Source organism: Bombina bombina, chromosome 8 (assembly GCF_027579735.1).
Source record: "Bombina bombina isolate aBomBom1 chromosome 8, aBomBom1.pri, whole genome shotgun sequence".
Lineage (NCBI taxonomy): Eukaryota > Metazoa > Chordata > Amphibia > Anura > Bombinatoridae > Bombina > Bombina bombina.
In genome coordinates, this window is record NC_069506.1 from 240731095 (window position 1) to 240757138 (window position 26044).

General features: G+C 38.4%; 1 protein-coding gene across 1 annotated transcript in view; it reads left to right on the forward strand.

The window, feature by feature from the left end:
- The window catches only part of LOC128638966 (sialic acid-binding Ig-like lectin 14), a 197050-nt gene that overhangs the window by 74071 nt on the left and 96935 nt on the right, over window positions 1-26044 (forward strand). Inside the window, exon 3 of the mRNA XM_053691108.1 lies at window positions 236-544. Within this exon, the coding sequence (XP_053547083.1) occupies window positions 236-544 (309 nt within the window). The remainder of the gene's footprint in view (window positions 1-235; window positions 545-26044) is intronic.

Here is a 26044-nt window from a genome sequence, read left to right on the forward strand (position 1 = left end):
GCTATAATTTATATTCATAATTATTGTACTTAGAAAATGAGTAGAGCTATACAATTAATTATTTATCACAGTATCAGGAACTACTTGTTGATCTCATGAAGGTTTTGTTTAGAGACATGTAATTTCCAACTGCATGTGATGATTAGCTTAGCAACAAAGTGTACTAAAACACTGAAAGGAGACTTTTAATTTTGTTTATTAATACCATTTTTTTCTTTGCACCTCCTCCCTCTAGAGCTTACAGAAAAACCTCAGATCTTTTCTCATAAACCTCTAAATGCTGGTGAAGAGGTTACACTGCTGACATGTACAGCTCCAGGGAGATGTGCTGGAACTGCTCCAATAATCACATGGGAAGGAAATGTAAATTACCCAAAATATGAAACTTCTAGAGTTGATCATGGAGATGGTAACAGCACCCACTACTCAGTTATCACATTCACTCCAACTGAGAGAGACAACAATAGACCTCTAACCTGTAAAGTGGCTTTCGGGTCCATTAGAACCTTAACTACCAGAAATACAATTACTCTTAATGTTGAATGTAAGTCTTTTAATCAAATATTGTACTATTCCTCATAATCATACAGTATTATTCTTATTCTTCTTATTATTATTGTAATAACCCGAACTACTCATCTGATCCCCCCCTGCATTACCCCTAACTGGACCCCCCCTACAATTTTTAATGACTCCACTGCACTCTAAAGTCATTTTATTTTTTGACCATGCTCTGTTGACCCCTCTCCTGCACAATGTGGTTCCCCAATCCCACAGCAAATTTAATCCTAAATGCAACCTCAATTCAACACTGTCAGCCCTAATGGCTACTACTATCTAACAGTGAGCCCTCATTGCAAGCCCTGCTTAATTCTAGTCACCCACCCACATGACCCCCATCACCAACACTCAACTTTCTAAATCGCCCATTAGTAACTTATTAAATATAAACCCCTTGCACACACCAACATCCTTAAAGACTTCTTACAAGATCCCTTCTAGCATCACAAATAACCCTCCAATCACGTACACCCCCAATAACAAAAGAAAATGTGATGCAAGGGTTCATAGTTAAAGTGCAGTGGAGGAATAGTAGTTAGGGTCAGAGGGCTACAATACTAATCCCTATGCAATACTGGTACCAGTGTAATAATTGCTGGGGTCAGAAACCCCTTAAAATTTAATTTTTTAAGTTTGGAAAAAAAAAGAAGTACAGACAAGTTCCTTCTGCCACTAAACTAGTAATAATTAATCTTTGGGTTCTTCAAGAACCTACCACATTGGGCTCCATTTGTCAAGCAGCGACAGCCCCAGCATTTCAGGCTTGTGTGCTACCGAACCTCTTTGCCACCTAAAGTGTTGCGGATTTCAGTCATCTGATCCGATCTGATTAGGATGATTGACAGCCTCCGCTCTCTTGTGATTGGCTATGAGCAAGCAAGAGGCAGCATTGCACAAGCCTCGAAGCGGGGCAGACAAGATTCATGACAGGGATCCTCATCTGCCTGCCAGTTGATAAATGGAGCCCATTGTCTGTTGCTAATGGAAAATAAGATATCAGACGATGATCACCATAAGCTACATTTGTAAATCTTTATACCCTTATAGGGGCTTAGAAATACATCGAAGTGGAAAAAGAATTGGCAGCACTCCGGGAATCCAAAGATAAAAACTCAAACTTTATTGCGGCTTCTTAAAAATACATACAGACACTCAACACACAGGAGGAGGGGGCGTGTCCTTACGCATTAAGTGCCGTGCGGCACTTAGTCAATGTCAAAGGGTGGCAATGTTGTGGTACTAAACAAAACGTATTATTTAAATGAAGCACTCAGACAACTGGGTGATGGTATCACCTATAGACAGCTGACATACAATCCTGTGAAGAATTTCAAGAAAAATTGGAGAAGCTTCTAGATGAAGTGGTTGCGTTGGGGATTTTCACTGAAAATTAGAATTCTTTTCTCATACCTGAGTATCCAAGGACGCCCATCTTTCATCACCTACCAAAAACGCATAAGGATCTAGTCAACCCACCTGGATGTCCCATTATTTCTGGGATAGGCTCATTGTTTGAGCCATTGTCAGAGTGGGTTGACTCAGTCCTACAGCCATTGGTTAGGAGCCTGAACAGTTATTTGTGGGATCTTATCTCATTGTTGGAAGGAGAAAATTGGCATGAAGAGAATAGATGGGCGGTGATAGATGTGGTTTTGCTGTATTCTAACATTCCCCATCATTTAGGTATCTAAGCCATAGCCTTTTTTCTGAATAAAAGGACAACTTATTCAGAGGAATTCAAATTGTTCCTGTGTGACAGTGCTGAGTTCCCATAATTTTTTCATGTTTGATGGAAACTATTATTTACAAACTTGTGGTACAGTGATGGGGGCAAAATTCACCCCCTCATTCGCAAGTTTGTTTATGGGATGGTGGGAGCTCAACTATATATACAACAAGATCTATCCTTTTAAGAGTAACATACAACTATATATGAGATTTATTGACGACCTCATTTTTATCATTAAAGGGACATTTAGCTTTGAGGACTTCTTGAGATTCGTAAATGATAATGAGCTAGGGCTGAAATTCACAGGAGAGATACATGAGATGAGGGCCTAGTACTGAGATTTGACTCTGAGTGGTTCATCAGAGTTATCAAGGATACCTATAGGAAAACAACATTAGGAAACACAATTCTCCATGCTAAATCATGTCACCCCAGACACTTAAATAAATCCATACCGAAGAGCCAGTTCTTGAGATTGAGGAGAAATGCTTCCTCAGAAGCCTTATTTGATATCCAGGCTAACAAACGTATGGAAAGATTGAGAGCTAGGGGTTATTAAATGAATTTGCTAAAAAATGCTTTAAAAGATGAAAAAGACAAACCAAGATCGAGTGTTAAAAACAGGAGTCAGAGAAGGGATGATGGTTTTGGCAATGAAACGGTTGTTTTTTCAACGGAATTTCCCTTGCAATATAGGGATATTTGTGACATTATTAAACACAATTTGCCATTCCTAACAGGGGATGAACTTTTATCCCCTTATGTTGATCAGATCAAATTTGTATCAAGAAAGGCACCAACCCCTGGGAATAGATTGTCCCCTAGTTTGGTTTCAAATAATCTTAGGAGTGAGAGGGAAGGATGGTTATCCAAAAAGAGCACTTTTAGATGCCTCTCACGAAACTGTGGTACATGTGAAGTTGTTGCCAGGGGAGATACCTTCAAAAGTACTGTTACTGGTGCTGAATTTAAAGTTGAACATTATGCAAATTGCAGTGCTACTTTTGTGGCATATTTTTTGGAGTGCAACCTTTGCCATGTTCAATATGTGGGTCAAACATCACTTTGCCTGAGGTCCGGAATAGATGAACATAAGAGGGACGTCAAGAATTATGGCAAAGACTCAAGTGTAGCTAGGCATTTTAATGGGTTGCATTTTACCAATAAATCTAATTTCAGCATTAGGGTGATAGATTTTGCCAAGCAACCACTCAGAGGTGGCAATAAGTATACGATCCTCACTAAAAAAGATTTGTATTGGATTCTGACACTAAATACAAGAGAACCCACAGGGATGAATAAAGAATAGGTCATCAGCATATTTGTTGATTGATTTGTCATGTAATGGATATTTACTGTGTTCGACATGCATTGTCTCTGGTTAGTGCTGACATATGTATTTCCTTGATACATATTGGTGCCAAGAATCAGAGGAGTTACTCTCTCTCTTCTTTTATTTTTTTTTATTATGCCAGTTTTAATGCATTTTGATTTACTGTGTGTTTCTCATGTTACTTTTCACTATTTATTATGCCTTTTTGGGAGGGTAATAGAATCAATCTATGAATCTGTGACAGTCTTTTTCACTAATTACAGTATTATTTCCAGTATGATTTACAACTGGAGAAAAATGATTTACCTTCTTGAGTTATTAATCATTGTATTTCTAACATAATGTTACATACAGTATATCCCATTGTGCATAATCCACCCTCCAGATTATAATCCTGTATATCCCACTGTGTATAATCTACCCTTCTGAGGTATTGTATTTTTAACTTGCTCAGGGTTATTCAATTCCTTATTTAACTTTGCCATTTTTTGTTAGCATTGTAACCTTTCAGATTTGATACAGACTAACCTTTTAGAATTTGCCGAATTTTCTATTTGACAATTCTGTTTTAATCAATTGTTTTAACTTTAGATTTGCCACACAGCCTGTATGCTGATTCATCTCCATGACTACCGTTATGCAGGTGTGTGATTGGAGGTACTCAGTATATAGCGCAGAGTTGGTATGTACCTGTCATTCCTATGACTAAGTGCTGCAGGGCATGAAATGCGTAAGGACATGCCCCCTCCTCCTGTGTGTTGAGTGTATGTATGTATTTTTAAGAAGCCGCAATAAAGTTTAAGCTTTTATCTTTGGATTACGGGAATGCTGCCAATTTTTCTTTTTCCACTTCATGCTATTGGCTTGCTCAGCCCTTACCTTTTGGCTTCCACATCACTACCCGGTATGACGACTAGGGTTTTGTCGGACGCTGCCTTGCTTAGGTGGTTAGTGGTTATATATAGTATTAGTTACTTACAACAACATTGTTTTCTTTGGAATCAGAGATAGGAGCCAAATTATCAAGAGCCGAATGGCCCCTGATGCCCCTGTTTCTGCACCAGCATTCAGGCTCACTGGAAACAGCAGTTAAGAAGCATCAGTCTTATGACCGCTGCTCCTTAACTGGTCTGTCGGCTCTGAGCGGCGGACAGCAATCAACCTGATTGAATACGATCATGTTGATTGACACCACAAGCTAGTGGCCGATAGGCCACAAATCTGCAGGGGGCAGCACTGCACAAGCAGTTCACCAGAACTGCTTGTGCAATGATAAATGCCAACAGCGTATGCTGTCGTCATCAGCGATGTCTGTCGGACATGATCCGCTGACACAATTTCTAAATACCTTCATACTTATATTTTCAAAAAATTAAATTAAGTGTACAGTGAGACTTATGTTTATATTTATTTATAGTGTAATCTATTTTTATTTTACTTTTTGTATATTGCAGATACCCCCTCCGTGAACATTCAAGTTGAAGGTAATTTTATTTATTTCATAAGTTTAAAATAAAAAATACAAATATTTGTACAAAAAGGGTAAATTGTTATTATTTTTCATTGTACTGCTCAGATACCTTTGGTTAGTTTCTTGTCGGCTAGATTTAGAGTTTTGTCGGTAACGACCCGCGTAGCTAACGCTGGCTTTTTTCTGGCCGCACCTTTAAAATAACTCTGGTATTGAGAGTCCACAGAATGGCTGCGTTAGGCTCCAAAAAGGGAGTGTAGAGGCATATTTAACGCCACTCCAACTCTCGATACCAGAGTTGCTTACGGACGCGGCCAGCCTCAAAAACGTGCTCGTGCACGATTCCCCCATAGAAAACAATGGGGCTGTTTGAGCTGAAAAAAAACCTAACACCTGCAAAAAAGCCGCGTTCAGCTCCTAACGCAGCCCCATTGTTGTCTATGGGGAAACACTTCCTACGTCTGCACCTAACACCCTAACATGTACCCCGAGTCTAAACACCCCTAACCTTACACTTATTAACCTCTAATCTGCCGCCCCCGCTATCGCTGACCCCTGCATATTATTTTTAACCCCTAATCTGCCGCTCCGTAAACCGCTGCTACTTACATTATCCCTATGTACCCCTAATCTGCTGCCCCTAACACCGCCGACCCCTATGTTATATTTATTAACCCCTAATCTGCCCCCCACAACGTCGCCGCTACCTACCTACACTTATTAACCCCTAATCTGCCGACCGCAAAGCGCCGCCACCTACATTATCCTTATGTACCCCTAATCTGCTGCCCCTAACACCGCCGACCCCTATATTATATTTATTAACCTCTAATCTGCCCCCCACAACGTCGCCGCCAGCTACCTACAATAATTAACCCCTAATCTGCCGACCGGAGCTCACCGCTATTCTAATAAATTTTTTAACCCCTAAAGCTAATTCTAACCCTAACCCTAACACCCCCCTAAGTTAAATATAATTTTTATCTAACGAAATAAATTAACTCTTATTAAATAACTTATTCCTATTTAAAACTAAATACTTACCTGTAAAATAAACCCTAATATAGCTACAATATAAATTATAATTACATTGTAGCTATTTTAGGATTAATATTTATTTTACAGGCAACTTTGTAATTATTTTAACCAGGTACAATAGCTATTAAATAGTTAAGAACTATTTAATAGTTACCTAGTTAAAATAAGTACAAAATTACCTGTAAAATAAATCCTAACCTAAGTTACAATTAAACCTAACACTATACTATCATTAAATTAATTAAATAAAATACCTACAATTACCTACAATTAAACCTAACACTACACTATCAATAAATTAATTAAATACAATACCTACAAATAACTACAATGAAATAAACTAACTAAAGTACAAAAAATAAAAAAGAACTAAGTTACAAAAAATAAAAAATTTTTTACAAACATAAGAAAAATCTTACAACAATTTTAAACTAATTACACCTACTCTAAGCCCCCTAATAAAATAACAAAGCCCCCCAAAATAAAAAAATGCCCTACCCTATTCTAAATTACTAAAGTTCAAAGCTCTTTTACCTTACCAGCCCTGAACAGGGCCCTTTGCGGGGCATGCCCCAAGAAGTTCAGCTCTTTTGCCTGTAAAAAAAAACATACAATACCCCCCCCCAACATTACAACCCACCACCCACATACCCCTAATCTAACCCAAACCCCCCTTAAATAAACCTAACACTAAGCCCCTGAAGATCTCCCTACCTTGAGTCGTCTTCACCCAGCCGAGCCAAATTCTTCATCCAAGCGGAGCAAGAAGAGGTCCTCCATCCGGTAGAAGTCTTCATCCAAGCGGTGCAGAAGAGGTCTTCCATCCGATTGAAGTCTTCATCCAAGCGGCATCTTCTATCGTCATCCATCCGGAGCGGAGCGGCAGCATCCTGAAGACCTCCGACGCGGAACATCCATCCTGGCCGACGACTGAACGACGAATGACGGTTCCTTTAAATGACGTCATCCAAGATGGCGTCCCTCGAATTCCGATTGGCTGATAGGATTCTATCAGCCAATCGGAATTAAGGTAGGAATATTCTGATTGGCTGATGGAGTCAGCCAATCAGAATCAAGTTCAATCCGATTGGCTGATCCAATCAGCCAATCAGATTGAGCTCGCATTCTATTGGCTGATCGGAACAGCCAATAGAATGCGAGCTCAATCTGATTGGCTGATTGGATCAGCCAATCGGATTGAACTTGATTCTGATTGGCTGACTCCATCAGCCAATCAGAATATTCCTACCTTAATTCCGATTGGCTGATAGAATCCTATCAGCCAATCGGAATTCGAGGGACGCCATCTTGGATGACGTCATTTAAAGGAACCGTCATTCGTCGTTCAGTCGTCGGCCAGGATGGATGTTCCGCGTCGGAGGTCTTCAGGATGCTGCCGCTCCGCTCCGGATGGATGACGATAGAAGATGCCGCTTGGATGAAGACTTCAATCGGATGGAAGACCTCTTCTGCACCGCTTGGATGAGGACTTCTACTGGATGGAGGACCTCTTCTTGCTCCGCTTGGATGAAGAATTTGGCTCGGCTGGGTGAAGACGACTCAAGGTAGGGAGATCTTCAGGGGCTTAGTGTTAGGTTTATTTAAGGGGGGTTTGGGTTAGATTAGGGGTATGTGGGTGGTGGGTTGTAATGTTGGGGGGGGGTATTGTATGGTTTTTTTTACAGGCAAAAGAGCTGAACTTCTTGGGGCATGCCCCGCAAAGGGCCCTGTTCAGGGCTGGTAAGGTAAAAGAGCTTTGAACTTTAGTAATTTAGAATAGGGTAGGGCATTTTTTTATTTTGGGGGGCTTTGTTATTTTATTAGGGGGCTTAGAGTAGGTGTAATTAGTTTAAAATTGTTGTAATATTTTTCTTATGTTTGTAAATATTTTTTAATTTTTTTGTAACTTAGTTCTTTTTTATTTTTTGTACTTTAGTTAGTTTATTTCATTGTAGTTATTTGTAGGTATTGTATTTAATTAATTTATTGATAGTGTAGTGTTAGGTTTAATTGTAGGTAATTGTAGGTATTTTATTTAATTAATTTAATGATAGTATAGTGTTAGGTTTAATTGTAACTTAGGTTAGGATTTATTTTACAGGTAATTTTGTACTTATTTTAACTAGGTAACTATTAAATAGTTCTTAACTATTTAATAGCTATTGTACCTGGTTAAAATAATTACAAAGTTGCCTGTAAAATAAATATTAATCCTAAAATAGCTACAATGTAATTATAATTTATATTGTAGCTATATTAGGGTTTATTTTACAGGTAAGTATTTAGTTTTAAATTGGAATAAGTTATTTAATAAGAGTTAATTTATTTCGTTAGAATAAAATTATATTTAACTTAGGGGGGTGTTAGGGTTAGGGTTAGAATTAGCTTTAGGGGTTAAAAAATTTATTAGAATAGCGGTGAGCTCCGGTCGGCAGATTAGGGGTTAATTATTGTAGGTAGCTGGCTGCGACGTTGTGGGGGGCAGGTTAGTGGTTAATAAATATAATATAGGGGTCGGCGGTGTTAGGGGCAGCAGATTAGGGGTACATAAGGATAACGTAGGTGGCGGCGCTTTGCGGTCGGCAGATTAGGGGTTAATAAGTGTAGGTAGGTAGCGGCGACGTTGTGGGGGGCAGATTAGGGGTTAATAAATATAATATAGGGGTCGGCGGTGTTAGGGGCAGCAGATTAGGGGTACATAGCTATAATGTAGGTGGCGGCTCTTTGCGGTCGGCAGATTAGGGGTTAATTATTGTAGGTAGCTGGCTGTGACGTTGTGGGGGGCAGGTTAGGGGTTAATAAATATAATATAGGGGTCAGCGGTGTTAGGGGCAGCAGATTAGGGGTACATAAGTATAACGTAGGTGGCGGTCGGCAGATTAGGGGTTAAAAAAATGTAATCGAGTGTCGGCGATGTGGGGGGACCTCAGTTTAGGGGTACATAGGTAGTTTATGGGTGTTAGTGTACTTTAGGGCACAGTAGTTAAGAGCTTTATGAACCGGCGTTAGCCCAGAAAGCTCTTAACTACTGACTTTTTTCTGCGGCTGGAGTTTTGTCGTTAGATTTCTAACGCTCACTTCAGACACGACTCTAAATACCGGAGTTAGAAAGATCCCATTGAAAAGATAGGATACGCAATTGACGTAAGGGAATCTGTGGTATGGAAAAGTCGCGGCTGAAAAGTGAGCGTTAGACCCTTTGTTTAATGACTCTAAATACCGGCGGTAGCCTAAAACCAGCGTTAGGAGCCTGTAACGCTGGTTTTCACGGCTACCGCCAAACTCCAAATCTAGGCCTGTGTTCTTAGAAAATATTTCCTTGTTCTATAATTTAATTCCCTGGAGTGGCTTAAATCAATTCCCTTGTAATTCTTGATTTTATTATTTGTTGATGATTTACCTCAGTTATACACATACGGCAATATTTATAGTCTTTTGTTTGCTCACACTTTACTGAGCACACAAAAATAACATGCTAATTATTTCTTTAAAAAAATTAAAGCAAAATATTGATGTGCGCTAACTTCAGGACTTGCGCTTACTCTTCTCCCCATAGTCTTCTATGGGGCACACTGTAAAAAATTATACATACATATATCTGTATATGTGTATATATTGGTAAATATGAGCAAAGAAGGCTGTGAAAAATTGTCTTTATTGTTTAACCTTTTGATCTTTTGTTAAAAAAAAATACACAGAAATAGTCTGCCCTCATGGATATCAAACAATTGCGACCTCAACACAGGTTAATATAAAAAAAAAAATCTTTGGTAAATATCACCCAGATTACAAGTTTTGTGGTTTGGTGCGGTACGGCTATATCGCTGAAAAATTGGCCATTGCGCACAGAATGGCAGGTCTCCCATATTACAAGTCGTGGCGGTACACCTATACCACAAGCGTTTTAGCCTTATAATAGCGCCGTATTACAGGTTGTGCGGTCCTGCTAAAATGCTTGCGTTATAGTCTATACAGCCACGATCCATTCCGGCGATCTGAGACCAGTAGTTATGGATCTTGTGAAACAAAAAGGTTTCACAAAACTCATAACTAAAATGTTACAAAGTACACTAACACCCACACACTACCTATTAACCCCTAAACCGCCACCCTCCCGCATCGCAAATACTATACTACACCTATTAACCCCTAATCCGCCGCCCACCCACATCACTAACACTATATAAAGCTATTAACCCCTAAGCCGCCGGCCCCCCACATCACTACTTTTATAATAAACATATTAACCCCTAAACCGCCGGCCCCCCACATCGCTAATACTAAACTAAACCTATTGACCCCTAAACCACCGGGCCCCCACATTGCAAATCACTAAATTAAACTAATAACCCCTAAACCTGACACCCCCTATCTTTAAATTAATTTACAATATAACTATTTTAAAATAAATGAAAACTTACTTGTGAAATAAAAAAAAAACTAAGATTAAACTATAAATAAACCTAACATAACTATTTTAAGAAAATTAAATTAACTACAAATAAAAAAAACGAGATTCCAAGATTAAATAACCTAACACTATGAAAACAAAAATTAAAAAATTACAAATTATAAAAAATCCTAACACTACGAAAAATTAAAAAAGAATCTAACATTACAAAAAATAATAAACAAAATTATCCAAAATAATTAAGAATTACACCTAATCTAATAGCCCTATAAAAACAAAAAATCCCCACCAAAATAAAAACACCCCTTAACCTAACAATAAACTACCAATGATTTGAACAGCAAATAGGATTTAAGCAGCTCTAATCCTATTGACTGATTTGAAATTTTCAGCCAATAGGAATACAACGGTACCCCAATATAAAAGGGGTACCTTGCATTCAATCTTCAGTGTGCTGCGGTCGCTCGCATGAAGAGGATGCTCCGCGCTGGATGTCGCGCCAGTCCTGGACAGCTCCGCTCTGCGCCGTCACAACTCTGCGCCACCAGGATAAAGATAGAAGATGCCCCCGCGATGGATGAAGATGTCGCCGCCTGGATAAGACTTCTCGCCGCCTGGATGAAAATGGATGTCCGGACTTCAGGAACTGTGAGTAGATTTCTTGGGGTTAGTGTTAGTTTTTTTTTTTTTAAATGTGTGTTTTTTTTAGATTAGGGCTTTTTTATTTTAATGGGCAGTAAAAGAGCTGAATGTCCTTTTAAGGGCAATGCCCATACAAATGCCCCTTTAGGGGCAATGGGTAGCTTAATTTTCTTTTTTAAGACTTAGGTTTTTTTATTTTGGGGGGTTGGTTGGGGGTTTACTGTTAGGGGGGACTTTGTAATTTTTTAACATAAAAGTGCTGTTTAACTTAGGGAAATGCCTATTGGTAGTTTTTTGTCAGGTTAGGGGGTGCTTTTATTTTTTGGGGGCTTTTTTGTTTTTATTGGGCTATTAGATTAGGTGTAATTTTTATTATTTTGGACAATTTTGTTTATTATTTTTTGTAATCTTAGGCCTAGATTTGGAGTTCGGCGGTAAAAGGGCTGTTAACGCTCCGCAGGTTTTTTTCTGGCCGCACCATAAATTTAACTCTGGTATCGAGAGTTCAAACAAATGCTGCGTTAGGCTCCAAAAAAGGAGCGTAGAGCATATTTACCGCAAATGCAACTCTCGATACCAGAGTTGCTTACGGACGCGGCCGGCATCAAAAACGTGCTCGTGCACGATTCTCCCATAGGAAACAATGGGGCAGTTTGAGCTGAAAAAAAACCTAACACCTGCAAAAAAGCAGCGTTCAGCTCTTAACGCAGCCCCATTGTTTCCTATGGGGAAACACTTCCTACGTCTGCACCTAACACTCTAACATGTACCCCGAGTCTAAACACCCCTAACCTTACACTTATTAACCCCTAATCTGCCACCCCCCGCTATCGCTGACCCCTGCATTACACTTTTAACCCCTAATCTGCCGCTCCGTAAACCGCCGCCACCTACGTTATCCCTATGTACCCCTAATCTGCTGCCCTAACATCGCCGACCCCTATGTTATATTTATTAACCCCTAATCTGCCCCCCACAACGTCGCCGACACCTGCCTACACTTATTAACCCCTAATCTGCCGAGCGGACCTGAGCGCTACTATAATAAAGTTATTAACCCCTAATCCGCCTCACTAACCCTATCATAAATAGTATTAACCCCTAATCTGCCCTCCCTAACATCGCCGACACCTACCTTCAATTATTAACCCCTAATCTGCCGACCGGAGCTCACCGCTATTCTAATAAATGTATTAACCCCTAAAGCTAAGTCTAACCCTAACACTAACACCCCCCTAAGTTAAATATAATTTTTATCTAACGAAATAAATTAACTCTTATTAAATAAATGATTCCTATTTAAAGCTAAATACTTACCTGTAAAATAAATCCTAATATAGCTACAATATAAATTATAATTATATTATAGCTATTTTAGGATTAATATTTATTTTACAGGCAACTTTGTAATTATTTTAACCAGGTACAATAGCTATTAAATAGTTAAGAACTATTTAATAGTTACCTAGTTAAAATAATAACAAATTTACCTGTAAAATAAATCCTAACCTAAGATATAATTAAACCTAACACTACCCTATCAATAAAATAATTAAATAAACTACCTACAATTACCTACAATTAACCTAACACTACACTATCAATAAATTAATTAAACACAATTGCTACAAATAAATACAATTAAATAAACTATCTAAAGTACAAAAAATAAAAAAGAACTAAGTTACAGAAAATAATAAAATATTTACAAACATAAGAAAAATATTACAACAATTTTAAACTAATTACACCTACTCTAAGCCCCCTAATAAAATAACAAAGCCCCCCAAAATAAAAAATTCCCTACCCTATTCTAAAATACAAATATTACAAGCTCTTTTACCTTACCAGCCCTGAACAGGGCCCTTTGCGGGGCATGCCCCAAGAATTTCAGCTCTTTTGCCTGTAAAAAAAAACATACAATACCCCCCCCCCAACATTACAACCCACCACCCACATACCCCTAATCTAACCCAAACCCCCCTTAAATAAACCTAACACTACCCCCCTGATGATCTTCCTACCTTGTCTTCACCATGCCAGGTTCACCGATCCGTCCTGGCTCCAAGATCTTCATCCAACCCAAGCGGGGGCTAGACATCCACTGAAGAAGTCCAGAAGAGGGTCCAAAGTCTTCCTCCTATCCGGCAAGAAGAGGACATCCGGACCGGCAAACATCTTCTCCAAGCGGCATCTTCTATCTTCTTCCATCCGATGACGACCGGCTCCATCTTGAAGACCTCCAGCGCGGATCCATCCTCTTCTTCCGACGACTAGACGACGAATGACGGTTCCTTTAAGGGACGTCATCCAAGATGGCGTCCCTCGAATTCCGATTGGCTGATAGGATTCTATCAGCCAATCGGAATTAAGGTAGGAATTTTCTGATTGGCTGATGGAATCAGCCAATCAGAATATAGTTCAATCCGATTGGCTGATCCAATCAGCCAATCAGATTGAGCTCGCATTCTATTGGCTGTTCCGATCAGCCAATAGAATGCGAGCTCAATCTGATTGGCTGATTGGATCAGCCAATCAGATTGAACTATATTCTGATTGGCTGATTCCATCAGCCAATCAGAAAATTCCTACCTTAATTCCGATTGGCTGATAGAATCCTATCAGCCAATCGGAATTCGAGGGACGCCATCTTGGATGACGTCCCTTAAAGGAACCGTCATTCGTCGTCTAGTCGTCGGAAGAAGAGGATGGATCCGCGCTGGAGGTCTTCAAGATGGAGCCGGTCGTCATCGGATGGAAGAAGATAGAAGATGCCGCTTGGAGAAGATGTTTGCCGGTCCGGATGTCCTCTTCTTGCCGGATAGGAGGAAGACTTTGGACCCTCTTCTGGACTTCTTCAGTGGATGTCTAGCCCCCGCTTGGGTTGGATGAAGATCTTGGAGCCAGGACGGATCGGTGAACCTGGCATGGTGAAGACAAGGTAGGAAGATCATCAGGGGGGTAGTGTTAGGTTTATTTAAGGGGGGTTTGGGTTAGATTAGGGGTATGTGGGTGGTGGGTTGTAATGTTGGGGGGGGGGTATTGTATGTTTTTTTTTGCAGGCAAAAGAGCTGAAATTCTTGGGGCATGCCCCGCAAAGGGCCCTGTTCAGGGCTGGTAAGGTAAAAGAGCTTGTAATATTTGTATTTTAGAATAGGGTAGGGAATTTTTTATTTTGGGGGGCTTTGTTATTTTATTAGGGGGCTTAGAGTAGGTGTAATTAGTTTAAAATTGTTGTAATATTTTTCTTATGTTTGTAAATATTTTATTATTTTCTGTAACTTAGTTCTTTTTTATTTTTTGTACTTTAGATAGTTTATTTAATTGTATTTATTTGTAGCAATTGTGTTTAATTAATTTATTGATAGTGTAGTGTTAGGTTAATTGTAGGTAATTGTAGGTAGTTTATTTAATTATTTTATTGATAGGGTAGTGTTAGGTTTAATTATATCTTAGGTTAGGATTTATTTTACAGGTAAATTTGTTATTATTTTAACTAGGTAACTATTAAATAGTTCTTAACTATTTAATAGCTATTGTACCTGGTTAAAATAATTACAAAGTTGCCTGTAAAATAAATATTAATCCTAAAATAGCTATAATATAATTATAATTTATATTGTAGCTATATTAGGATTTATTTTACAGGTAAGTATTTAGCTTTAAATAGGAATCATTTATTTAATAAGAGTTAATTTATTTCGTTAGATAAAAATTATATTTAACTTAGGGGGGTGTTAGTGTTAGGGTTAGACTTAGCTTTAGGGGTTAATACATTTATTAGAATAGCGGTGAGCTCCGGTCGGCAGATTAGGGGTTAATAATTGAAGGTAGGTGTCGGCGATGTTAGGGAGGGCAGATTAGGGGTTAATACTATTTATGATAGGGTTAGTGAGGCGGATTAGGGGTTAATAACTTTATTATAGTAGCGCTCAGGTCCGCTCGGCAGATTAGGGGTTAATAATTGAAGGTAGGTGTCGGCGATGTTAGGGAGGGCAGATTAGGGGTTAATACTATTTATGATAGGGTTAGTGAGGCGGATTAGGGGTTAATAACTTTATTATAGTAGCGCTCAGGTCCGCTCGGCAGATTAGGGGTTAATAAGTGTAGGTAGGTGTCGGCGACGTTGAGGGGGGCAGATTAGGGGTTAATAAATATAACATAGGGGTCGGCGATGTTAGGGGTAGCAGATTAGGGGTACATAGGGATAACGTAGGTGGCGGCGATTTGCGGTCGGAAGATTAGGGGTTAACTATTTTAAGTAGCTTGCGGCGACGTTGTGGGGGGCAAGTTAGGGGTTAATAGATATAATACAGGGGTCGGCGGTGTTAGGGGCAGCAGATTAGGGGTACATAAGTATAACGTAGGTGGCGGTCGGCAGATTAGGGGTTAAAAATTTTAATCGAGTGGCGGCGATGTGGGGGGACCTCGGTTTAGGGGTACATAGGTAGTTTATGGGTGTTAGTGTACTTTAGGGTACAGTAGTTAAGAGCTTTATAAACCGGCGTTAGCCAGAAAGCTCTTAACTCCTGCTATTTTCAGGCGGCTGGAATCTTGTCGTTAGAGCTCTAACGCTCACTGCAGAAACGACTCTAAATACCGGCGTTAGGAAGATCCCATTGAAAAGATAGGCTACGCAAATGGCGTAGGGGGATCTGCGGTATGGAAAAGTCGCGGCTGAAAAGTGAGCGTTAGACCCTTTAATCACTGACTCCAAATACCAGCGGGCGGCCAAAACCAGCGTTAGGAGCCTCTAACGCTGGTTTTGACGGCTACCGCCGAACTCTAAATCTAGGCCTTAGTGTTTTTATTTTTCGTAATTGTAGTGTTTTCTTTGGTGATGTTATATTATTATTTTTTTTTGTAGTGTTAGGTTTTTTAAATTTGTAATTTTTATTTTATTTTAATTTGTTTGTACTGTTAGGTTATTTTAATCTTGTAATTTAGTTTTTTTTATTTGTAGTTTATTTAATTTTCTTAAAATTGTTATGTTAGTTTAATTTATAGTTTAATCTTAGTTCTTTTTAGTTCACATGTAAGTTTTTATTTATTTTAAGATAGTTATATTGTAAATTGAATTTAAAGTTAGGGGGTGTTAGGTTTAGGGGTTAATAGTTTAATTTAGTGATATGCGTTGTGGGGGACTGGTGGTTTAGGTGTTAATATGTTTAGTTTAGCATTAGCTAAGGGGTTTATAACTTTATTATAGTAGTAGCAATGCGGTTGTACGTCGGGTTAGGGGTTAATAATGTCTATGGGGGAAAATGTGCACAAGCACGTAAAGTTAGGACTTGGGTTTTGTGCGGTATGGAGCTAATCGCACCATACCACACAACAAAAGAATGTTTTTCAGTAACTTGTTATGGCAGCACTATGAAGAGTGCGATACCGCTCTTTTTTGCATTATTTACACACCCGGTTTAGCACACAACTTGTAATCTGGGTCTATTTGTGTGGCACAGTTATTGGCACCCTTTTAGTCAATACTTTGTGCTACCTTTCTTTGCCAAGATAACAGCTCTGAGTCTTCTCCTATAATGTCTGATGAGGTTGAAGAATACATGGCAAGGGATCTGAGACCATTCCTCTATACAGAATCTCTCCAGATCCTTCAGATTTCGAGTTTTTCTATGGGGTTCAAGTTAGGAGACTGGGATGGCCATGGCAGAACCTTGATTTTGTGGTCAGTAAACTATTTTTATGTTGATTTTGATGTATGTTTTGAATCATTGTCCTGCTGGAAGATCCAACCACTGACCATTTTAAGCTTTCTGGCAGAGGCAGTAAGGTGTTCATTTTATTTCTGTTGATATTTGATAGAGTCCATGATGCCTTGTATTCTAACAAAATGTCCAGGTCCTCTGGCAAAAAAACAGCCCCAAAACATTAAAGTGCCACCACCATATTTAACCGTGGGCATGAGGTACTTTTCCATATGGCTACCTCTCTGTGTGTGCCAAACCCACCTCTGGTGTTTATTGCCAAAAAACTCTATTTTGGTTTCATCTGACCATAGATCCCGATCAAATTTGAAGTTCCAGCAGTGTCTGGCAAATTAAAGATGTTTGAATTTGTTTTTGAATGAGAGTAGAGAATTTTTTTTATTGATACCCTTCCAAACCACTTGTGGTGATGTCAGTGACGTTGGATTGTAGTTTCTGGAGACTTTATGACCCTAAGATGCAACTAAATTTTGCAGTTCTCCAGCTGTGATTCTTGGAGATATTTTGGCCACTGAAACCATCCTCTACACAGTGCTTTGAGACAATATAGACACTTGTCCTTTTCCAGGTTGATTCATAACATTTCCAGTGGACTGGAACTTCTTAATTATTGCCCTGATAGTGGAAATTGGCATTTTTAATGATTTTGCTATTTTCTTATAGCCACTTACCATTTTGTGAAGCTCAACAACCCTTTGTCGCACATCACAGCTATATTCCTTGGTCTTGTCAATTGTGATGAATGACTACGGGAATTTGGCCTATGTGTTACCTCATATTTATACCCCTATAAAACAGGAAGTCATGGGTGAACAATTTCCTGTTCCTAGTCAGCCATGTGTACTAAAAATGTAGAACTTCAATGAAAATATATTTCAAATATATTTTTCTCATATGAATTCATAGGGTTGCCAATAATTGTGCCAGACATATATTTAACAAATATTTTTGTTTTTTATAAACCTAAGCTGAAAAAGTTAAACCGGTAAGGCAAATTTTCAGAACCTTCTTTGCTCATATTTACCAAGGGTGCCAATATTAGTGGAGGGCACTGTATGTAAGTGTGCACATACATATTCACACTCATAAAGACATAAATACACATGTATACACATATATAGTCATTTTATATATATATATATATATATATATATATATATATATATATATATATATATATATATATATGAAGCAGAAGATCCCCAGAGGAGGACAAACAGAGGCCGGAGCTTAATCCAAGGTCAGTTCAAAACCAGTTTATTAGCAGGGTGCTAGTACATAGGTGAAGCCAAGACATTAACACCTGACGAGTTTCGCGCATGCGCACATGCGCTTCATCAGAGGTGATATGTTCAAGGTGTGGATAGACTTATATACAACAGAGCAACCAATCAAAATACCATTTGGTAAATAAAATAGTGATTACACCTGTGATATGTGAAAATGAAATAGTTTGTTGTAAACAAATCAGTCACTCATTCTTTTCCTTATAAGTATAAATGTGTAAACAACAACGTTCTAAAACTCCAAATATATGAAAATCTATTGTGATAAAAGTGCATATCGTGGTATAAACATATATTGATATATTCTCTAGAAACTTTTTTCTTAATGATAAGAGGTATAATTTGTAAATCAAGAAAAATAAAAAATAAATGGAATTTTTTTTTAAATGTAGAAATATAAGTGTGGGTGATATATGTAAATAAAGATTGAACACACATTTCTAATCAATAATCACATAAATAATACAAATAAATCTAAAATTTGTTACCAAATATCAAATTATGTGAGAACTAAATAGAAATGTACACATCCAATCTTAACCAAATACTAACAATTGTGCTAGAGAATTTTTTTTTTTTTAAATAAAAAATATTTTATATCATGATCTATATATAAAACAAAAAAATAGAAATAAACATTGTTATAAAAGTATACCTAAATAAATTAAAAAAGAAACTTTCTATATAATTACAAATAAAAAGGAAAAGATTCAATTTCAATGAGGGAACACCACTCCAGCTTTTATACTATATTAATTTTCAGATAGATTAATTTTAATTTTAATTTTAACAGTTCAGGAGCTAAGGGACTGTAATAATTTAACCATATTAGTAAAGTGACTAGTAAAGACAAACTTTTATAGAGACTAGTTTTTTGACAGATCAAGATAAGAATTTTGAAAGAATTAAATAACTGAGCAGTAGAGGGCTATTCAACAAATAGGTCAACATCCATCCTCTTGTTGATGCCCTCTGGTGCTCTGGTATGTAATTTGACAATCCAAAAGACTTCTTTTCTCCTAAGGCTTTTTTCCCTATCTCCACCTCTAGGGTGTTTTTTGATTAGATCAATACCTATAAATGAAAAGTATTTAGGACCCATACCATGTAATCTGAAGTGTTTAGCTACAGGTGTTCTAGGTTCTTTATCATCCAAAGAGCGCAGATGCTCACGAATCCTATCTTTCAATGGGCGGGTAGTTATGCCTACATATTGGCAAGAGCAAGATAAACAATTAACTAGATAGACCACATATTGGGAGTTACAATCAATCCTGTCCCTAATATGAAATACTTGATTCGTCACATGTGAAGAAAAAGTGTCAGTCACAGTTATACTCATGCACCCTTTACATGGTACATGGCCACATTTAAAACATCCTGATTTTAGGCTTAGCCAATTAGAGCCCACTGTTACTTTCTCAGTGAACTGCTTACTAGTTATATCTCTTATAGTGGGAGCTTTACGTGCTATACACTTAACTCCAGATGTTAAGATATCTTTTAGGGCCTCATCTCCTTTTAGAATGACCAAATTATTCTTGACTATACTACAAATCTGATTATATTGCTTACTAAATTGTGTAATAAATAAGAGGTTTTGATCAGGTAGTACAGTCTTGTTAGGTGTCATAGTCCTATCTGGATTATTCCTCCCTTGGAGTAAGTTATGTCTATCTAGAGCTGCTACTTGTTTTTCTGTTTGTAGTAATAGAGTTCTTTGATAGCCTCTTATCATTAAGAAAAAAGTTTCTAGAGAATATATCAATATATGTTTATACCACGATATGCACTTTTATCACAATAGATTTTCATATATTTGGAGTTTTAGAACGTTGTTGTTTACACATTTATACTTATAAGGAAAAGAATGAGTGACTGATTTGTTTACAACAAACTATTTCATTTTCACATATCACAGGTGTAATCACTATTTTATTTACCAAATGGTATTTTGATTGGTTGCTCTGTTGTATATAAGTCTATCCACACCTTGAACATATCACCTCTGATGAAGCGCATGTGCGCATGCGCGAAACTCGTCAGGTGTTAATGTCTTGGCTTCACCTATGTACTAGCACCCTGCTAATAAACTGGTTTTGAACTGACCTTGGATTAAGCTCCGGCCTCTGTTTGTCCTCCTCTGGGGATCTTCTGCTTCTTATATACAGCGGATGAGATACCGCTTTGGCCGTTAGCTACTTGGAACCCGCACCCAGACCTAGGAGCCTTCTACCTCTAGGACCCAGTGGACGCCTGGTACGTTCCTGCGGACCTCCCGTGCGACGTTGCACGTATTCCTCACGTCTGACACTGTTCAGCGTACTTGTTGTGCGACGTGGCACATCATTCTGACGTCAGAGCTCTTGGTCATCGAGGACAACGAGAGAAGCGGACACGGATGGTATACTCCCCCCGTCGGAACTGGTGAGCTTTTTCCCACCTGGGATCTTCGGAGGAAGTTGTCCAGTACCTGTATCTACTTAGAACTGGTTGATCCGCTAACTTTTGAAGGTACTTTACGTCTTTATTCACTTAGCACACCTGGATTGTGCTTTGGCCCTAAGGTTTTCTCAACAGGAACTTTATTCACACAACAGTTCACCACCTTGGAACTCTCTCCAGCGCTTTGACTATACACAGTCTAGCGCAATATATTGGGACTGAGTACCACTATCTTGGACTTATTGTGGACAGCTCTATAAATATATTTTTTATACTTTTGATACTTTTTTTTTATAATCTGATATTTAAATGATCCACACTTTACATTGAGTTTGGATACAAATATTTTGTACTAATTTACCTGTTTTCGTACTTAAGTAATAGACCAGATTTAAATATTTAAATATTCAGATTTATTATATGCAAGAGTCCACAAGTTTTTAAAGTCCCTTAGTTATATCGGCTACTGTTTTTCCCTGATTGTTATATATATATATATATATATATATATATATATATATATATATATATATATATATACATATATGAATTTAACTTTTTCCAATTTTTAACATTGAGTGGACAAGTAAGTCTATCCCTCTGGGCTAGTAGCTTTTAACCCCTGACTTGTAAACCATAGTGATGTTTTTCCATCGCTGTAATATACTGTTGGGGTGTGTGTTTTTTTAAGATAGGGTGTTTTCTTTTAGGATAGGGTTTTTTAAAATAGGGTATTTTTATTTTTTTTATTTTTTTTAAGAGCTTAGGGCCCGATCCGATATGCAGCGTCACCCGCAAAAGCCGTCGACACCAAAATTTGCGCGGGTTTGGTATCCTATATACGGCGTAACCTAGAAGTTACGCTCGTATATTTCTGCCTTCGCCCGTAGTTTTTTGGGCCATAGGCAGGTATACCAAACCCGCGCAGTTTGGTATCCAATATACAGCGTAAGGACTTACGTGGCGAAAATGGAGAAATCTTACTCCATTTTCACTTCACCACAAAATGCAGCCGTAGTAAGCCTTACACTGTCTATTGGAGCCCCGTAACTCCCTAAACTACCTGCCAAATAAAACCTAACACCTAATGCATGCGCAATGTCTATCTACCTGTCAACCGCGATCCCCCACCGCAATCCCTAATAAAGTATTTAACCCCTAAACCACCGCTCCCGGACCCCGCCACCGGCTACATTAAAAGTATAACCCCCTAATGTGATCCCCCTACACCGTCGCCAGCTACATTACATACCCCCTAATGTGAGCTCCTACCCCGCCGCCAGCTATATTAAACTACCCCCTAATGTGAGCCCCTTACACCACCGCCAGCTACATTAAACTACCCCCTAATGTGAGCCCCTTACACCGCCGCCAGCTACATTAAACTACCCCCTAATGTGAGCCCCTTACACCACCGCCAGCTACATTAAACTACCCCCTAATGTGAGCTCCTACCCCGCCGCCAGCTATATTAAATGTATTAACCCCTAATCTAATCCCCCTACACCGCCGCCAGCTATATTAAATGAATTAACCCCTTATCTAATCCCCCTACACCGCCGCCAGCTATATTAAATACATTAACCCCTAATTTAATCCCCCTACACCGCCACCAGCTATATTAAATACATTAACCCCTAATCTAATCCCCCTAAAGTAATCACCTCTATTACCAGCCCTTAAAAGGGCCTTTTGCGTGACATTGCCCCAAAGTAACAGCTCTATTGCCAGCCCTTAAAAGGGCTTTTTGCGGGGCATGCCCCAAAGAAATCAGCTCTTTTACCAGCCCTTAAAAGGGCTTTTTGCGGGCATTGTCACAAAGAAATCAGCTCTTTTGCCTATAATCTAAATCCCCCTACACCGCCGCCACCTATAATAAATGTATTACCCCCTAATCTAATCCCCCTACACCGCCACCACCTATATTAAATAGATTAACCCCTAATCTAACCCCCCTACACCGCCGCCACCTATATTAAATGTATTAACCCCTAATCTAATCCCCCTACACCGCCGCCACCTATATTAAATAGATTAACCCCTAATCTAATCCCCCTACACTGCCGCCACCTATATTAACTATATTAACCCTAATTATATTAGGGTTAATATAGTTATTATATTATGTATAGTAACTATATTAACCCTAATTATATTAGGGCTAATATAGTTAATATCGTTATTATATTATATATATATATTAAGTATAATAACCCTATCTAACTCTAACATATAGTCCGGCGGTGGCGGCGGGGTCCGGGAGTGGCGGTTTAGGGGTTAATAACTTTATTAGGTGTGGCGGGGTCCGGGAGCGGCGGTTTAGGGGTTAATACATTTATTATTAGGAGAGTGAGGGGGGATAGCGGGTTAGACGTGTCGGGCTATGTTTGGGAGGCGTGTTAGACAGTACGGGTGATTTAATAACTTAGTCAGGTTTTTTATGCGGCTGCAGTTTCTAAAGTGCCGTAAGTCACTGGCGACTCCAGAAATTTGTACTTACGCAGATTTCTGGACATCGCTGGTTTGTGAGACTTACGGCACTTTAGCCTCTGACGGGGCCGTATATGGGATAGCTCAAGTTGCGAGCTGAAACTATGGGCGGCGCAGGTTTCCACGCTTGCGCCGAAACCTGCGCCGTATATCGGATCGCGCCCTTGATCTGCTGTAGGGCCCTATCACATGTCCTTTTCAGAATTTTTTTTTTAAGATAGGGTTTTTTTTAACAGTGATTTGTTAGGATAGTTTTAGGGTTTTTTAGAATAGGGATTTTTTTTTCCTCCTCACAAAAGAGCTTGATCTGCTTCTGGGCAATGCCCTACTAAATGTAAAATAGCTGTAATAAATTTAGGGCAATGCCCTACAAAATGCTCTTCTAATGGCAATTGTTACAGTAGGTTTTAGTGTTAGTATAGGGTTTTTTATTTTGGGGTGGGCTTTTCTTTAAGGGAACTTAAGTTTTAGGATAGGCATAACTGGTTGTTTTTTTTGGTAGTTTTTTTTATAATTTTTTATAATTTTAGGGTTTGTTATTTTGTGTAACTTAGGGGGTGTTAGGTTTGGGGTCGGGGGATTAGCTGTTAGGTAGTTAAAGGGACACTGAACTCAAATTTATTATTTTGTGATTCAGATAGAGCATGCAATTTTAAGCAGCTTTCTAATTTACTCCTATTATCAAATTTTCTTTATTCTCTTGGTATGTTTATTTGAAAAGCAAGAATGTAAGTTTAGATGCCGACCCATTTTTGGTGAACAACCTGGGTTGTCCTTGCTGATTGGACAGCACCAATAAACAAGTGCTGTCCATGGTGCTGAACCAAAAATTTGATGGCTCCTTAGCTTAGATGCCTTCTTTTTCAAATAAAGATAACAAAGGAACGAAGAAAAATTGATAATAGAAGTAAATTAGAAAGTTGCTTAAAATTGCATGCTCTATCTGAATCATTAAAGAAAAAAATGGGTTCAGTGTCCCTTTAAGTAGTGTAGTGGTAGTTTGCTTAGGGGTTTATGATGGCTAAGGGGTTAATAGGGTTAAGGGGGTTTCTTGTGGTATGGGGTTGTGGCAGTTTAGGGGTTAAGAAGTATAGGGTATATTGCAGTGGGCTATTGGCGGTTTATGGGTTATAAGGTTAGGAAGTTTATTGCAGTGGGCTATTGGCGGTTTAGTAGTGTAGTTGGATAATGCGGTGGGCTATTGGTGTTTTAGAGATTAATAGGTTAGGAAGTTTATTGCAGTGGGCTATTGGCAGTTTAGTAGTGTAGTTGGATAATGCGGTTGGCTGTTGGTGTTTTAGACATTAATAGGTTAGGAAGTTTATTGCGGTGGGCTATTGGCAGTTTAGGGGTTGAGAAGTGTAGGTTTAGTTTTCAGTGGTGGGTTATGTCAGTGGTTTAGGGGTACATAGGTATATTTATTAGGCTTGGTGCTATACTTTACAAAGGGATCCTTTACTTTACATTACCAGTGTCAGTGGTGATGCTGGTTGGAAATAGTAAAATGCCTCTCTGTGATACCTATTAACTTGTTGGCAGCTTGGAATATTTCACTGGCTCGCTCAACATTGCGGTGGATCCCTTTAGAATATATTGCCACATTGCAGGACTTTCATCAGGGCCTAAATATCTGCCTAATAAACTCTAAGGGGAAAACAAGGCCTATCATCCTAAAGAACAAACATTTAATAGAAGATTATTTCCTTCCACATAGTTGAAAAAGGGCAGCAAAAAAGTATCCTAAACGACTGCATAACACATGGCTACACAAATTTCCTGAGGTGGGGCATGATAATAAAAGATTCTCCTGCTTAAGAGAAATTATAGAGACTTCTCAGGGGCTGAACTTACTGAATGCTATTAACAAAAAAGGTGAAATGTGGATGTTCCAGAGAGGTAAGAGATTGCTCTTATAAAGCTCTTTGCTCAGAAGAGGTGATCTAAAATGATCCTCCAGCACAGCAAGATATCTGACAAGATTCTAGGCAAGCAAATGTTTCTATATTTTTCTAAGGGGCATTCTCTGCATTTCTGTATGTAAAAGAGAGAAAAGCCTGGTGCAATAAAGCACTGCATGACATGAATTTTGTTACACTTTTAGCTAGATTACAAGTCACGCACTGAGTGCAGCGCACATGCGATATATTTTTTCTTTAGACTCCCTCGAGCATCTTCAGCCTCGCTAGCCTCATCAATCCTTATGTTATTAAATACTATTTAATAACATACGGATTGGTGAGACTAGAAAGGCTGAAGACGCTCAAGGGAGCCTAAAGAAAAACCATATTGCACTTGCGCTGCCACCAGCGTGCGAGTTATAATCCAGCTATTTGTGTTTTATAATATAATTGCTTGTGATAAATGGGTCCCCTTTTTTAATAGGATTAATTTAAGCTTAATTGGAGCTTTTATTGTAACTATATTAAGATTTGTATAGTTTGAACTTGATTGACTTCTGTCTTTTTTCAACCTCATCTACTATGTTACTATATAACATTTATATTACTTTATACTTCAGATTTTGTCCTTTCAATATTATTACATTTAAGCTTTGAACTTTCTCTTTTATATTTTAATGCATTTAGATTTATGTGCAGCAGGAATTTTAAAAAATCTGATTATGTTTGGAAAGTTTCTGTGTTATTTTGAAAAATTAGAATTATACTTTGTATATTTAGGTGTATCTTTTACAAATTACATTGCACTTTGTATTTTCTCTATTGTAAAATTAAAACTGACGGCTTCAAAAAGTGGGAGGGAGAGGGGAGTTCCCTAAGATGAACAGGTGAGTTCCCAGGGTATGTCTGAAGCTCTTTCACAATGTAAACATTTTACATAGGTTGGTCTCAATGAATTATCTCGCCAGCTGTATGCAGGTGAAGTTAGCTCAAAATTCACAATACATTTATTAAATT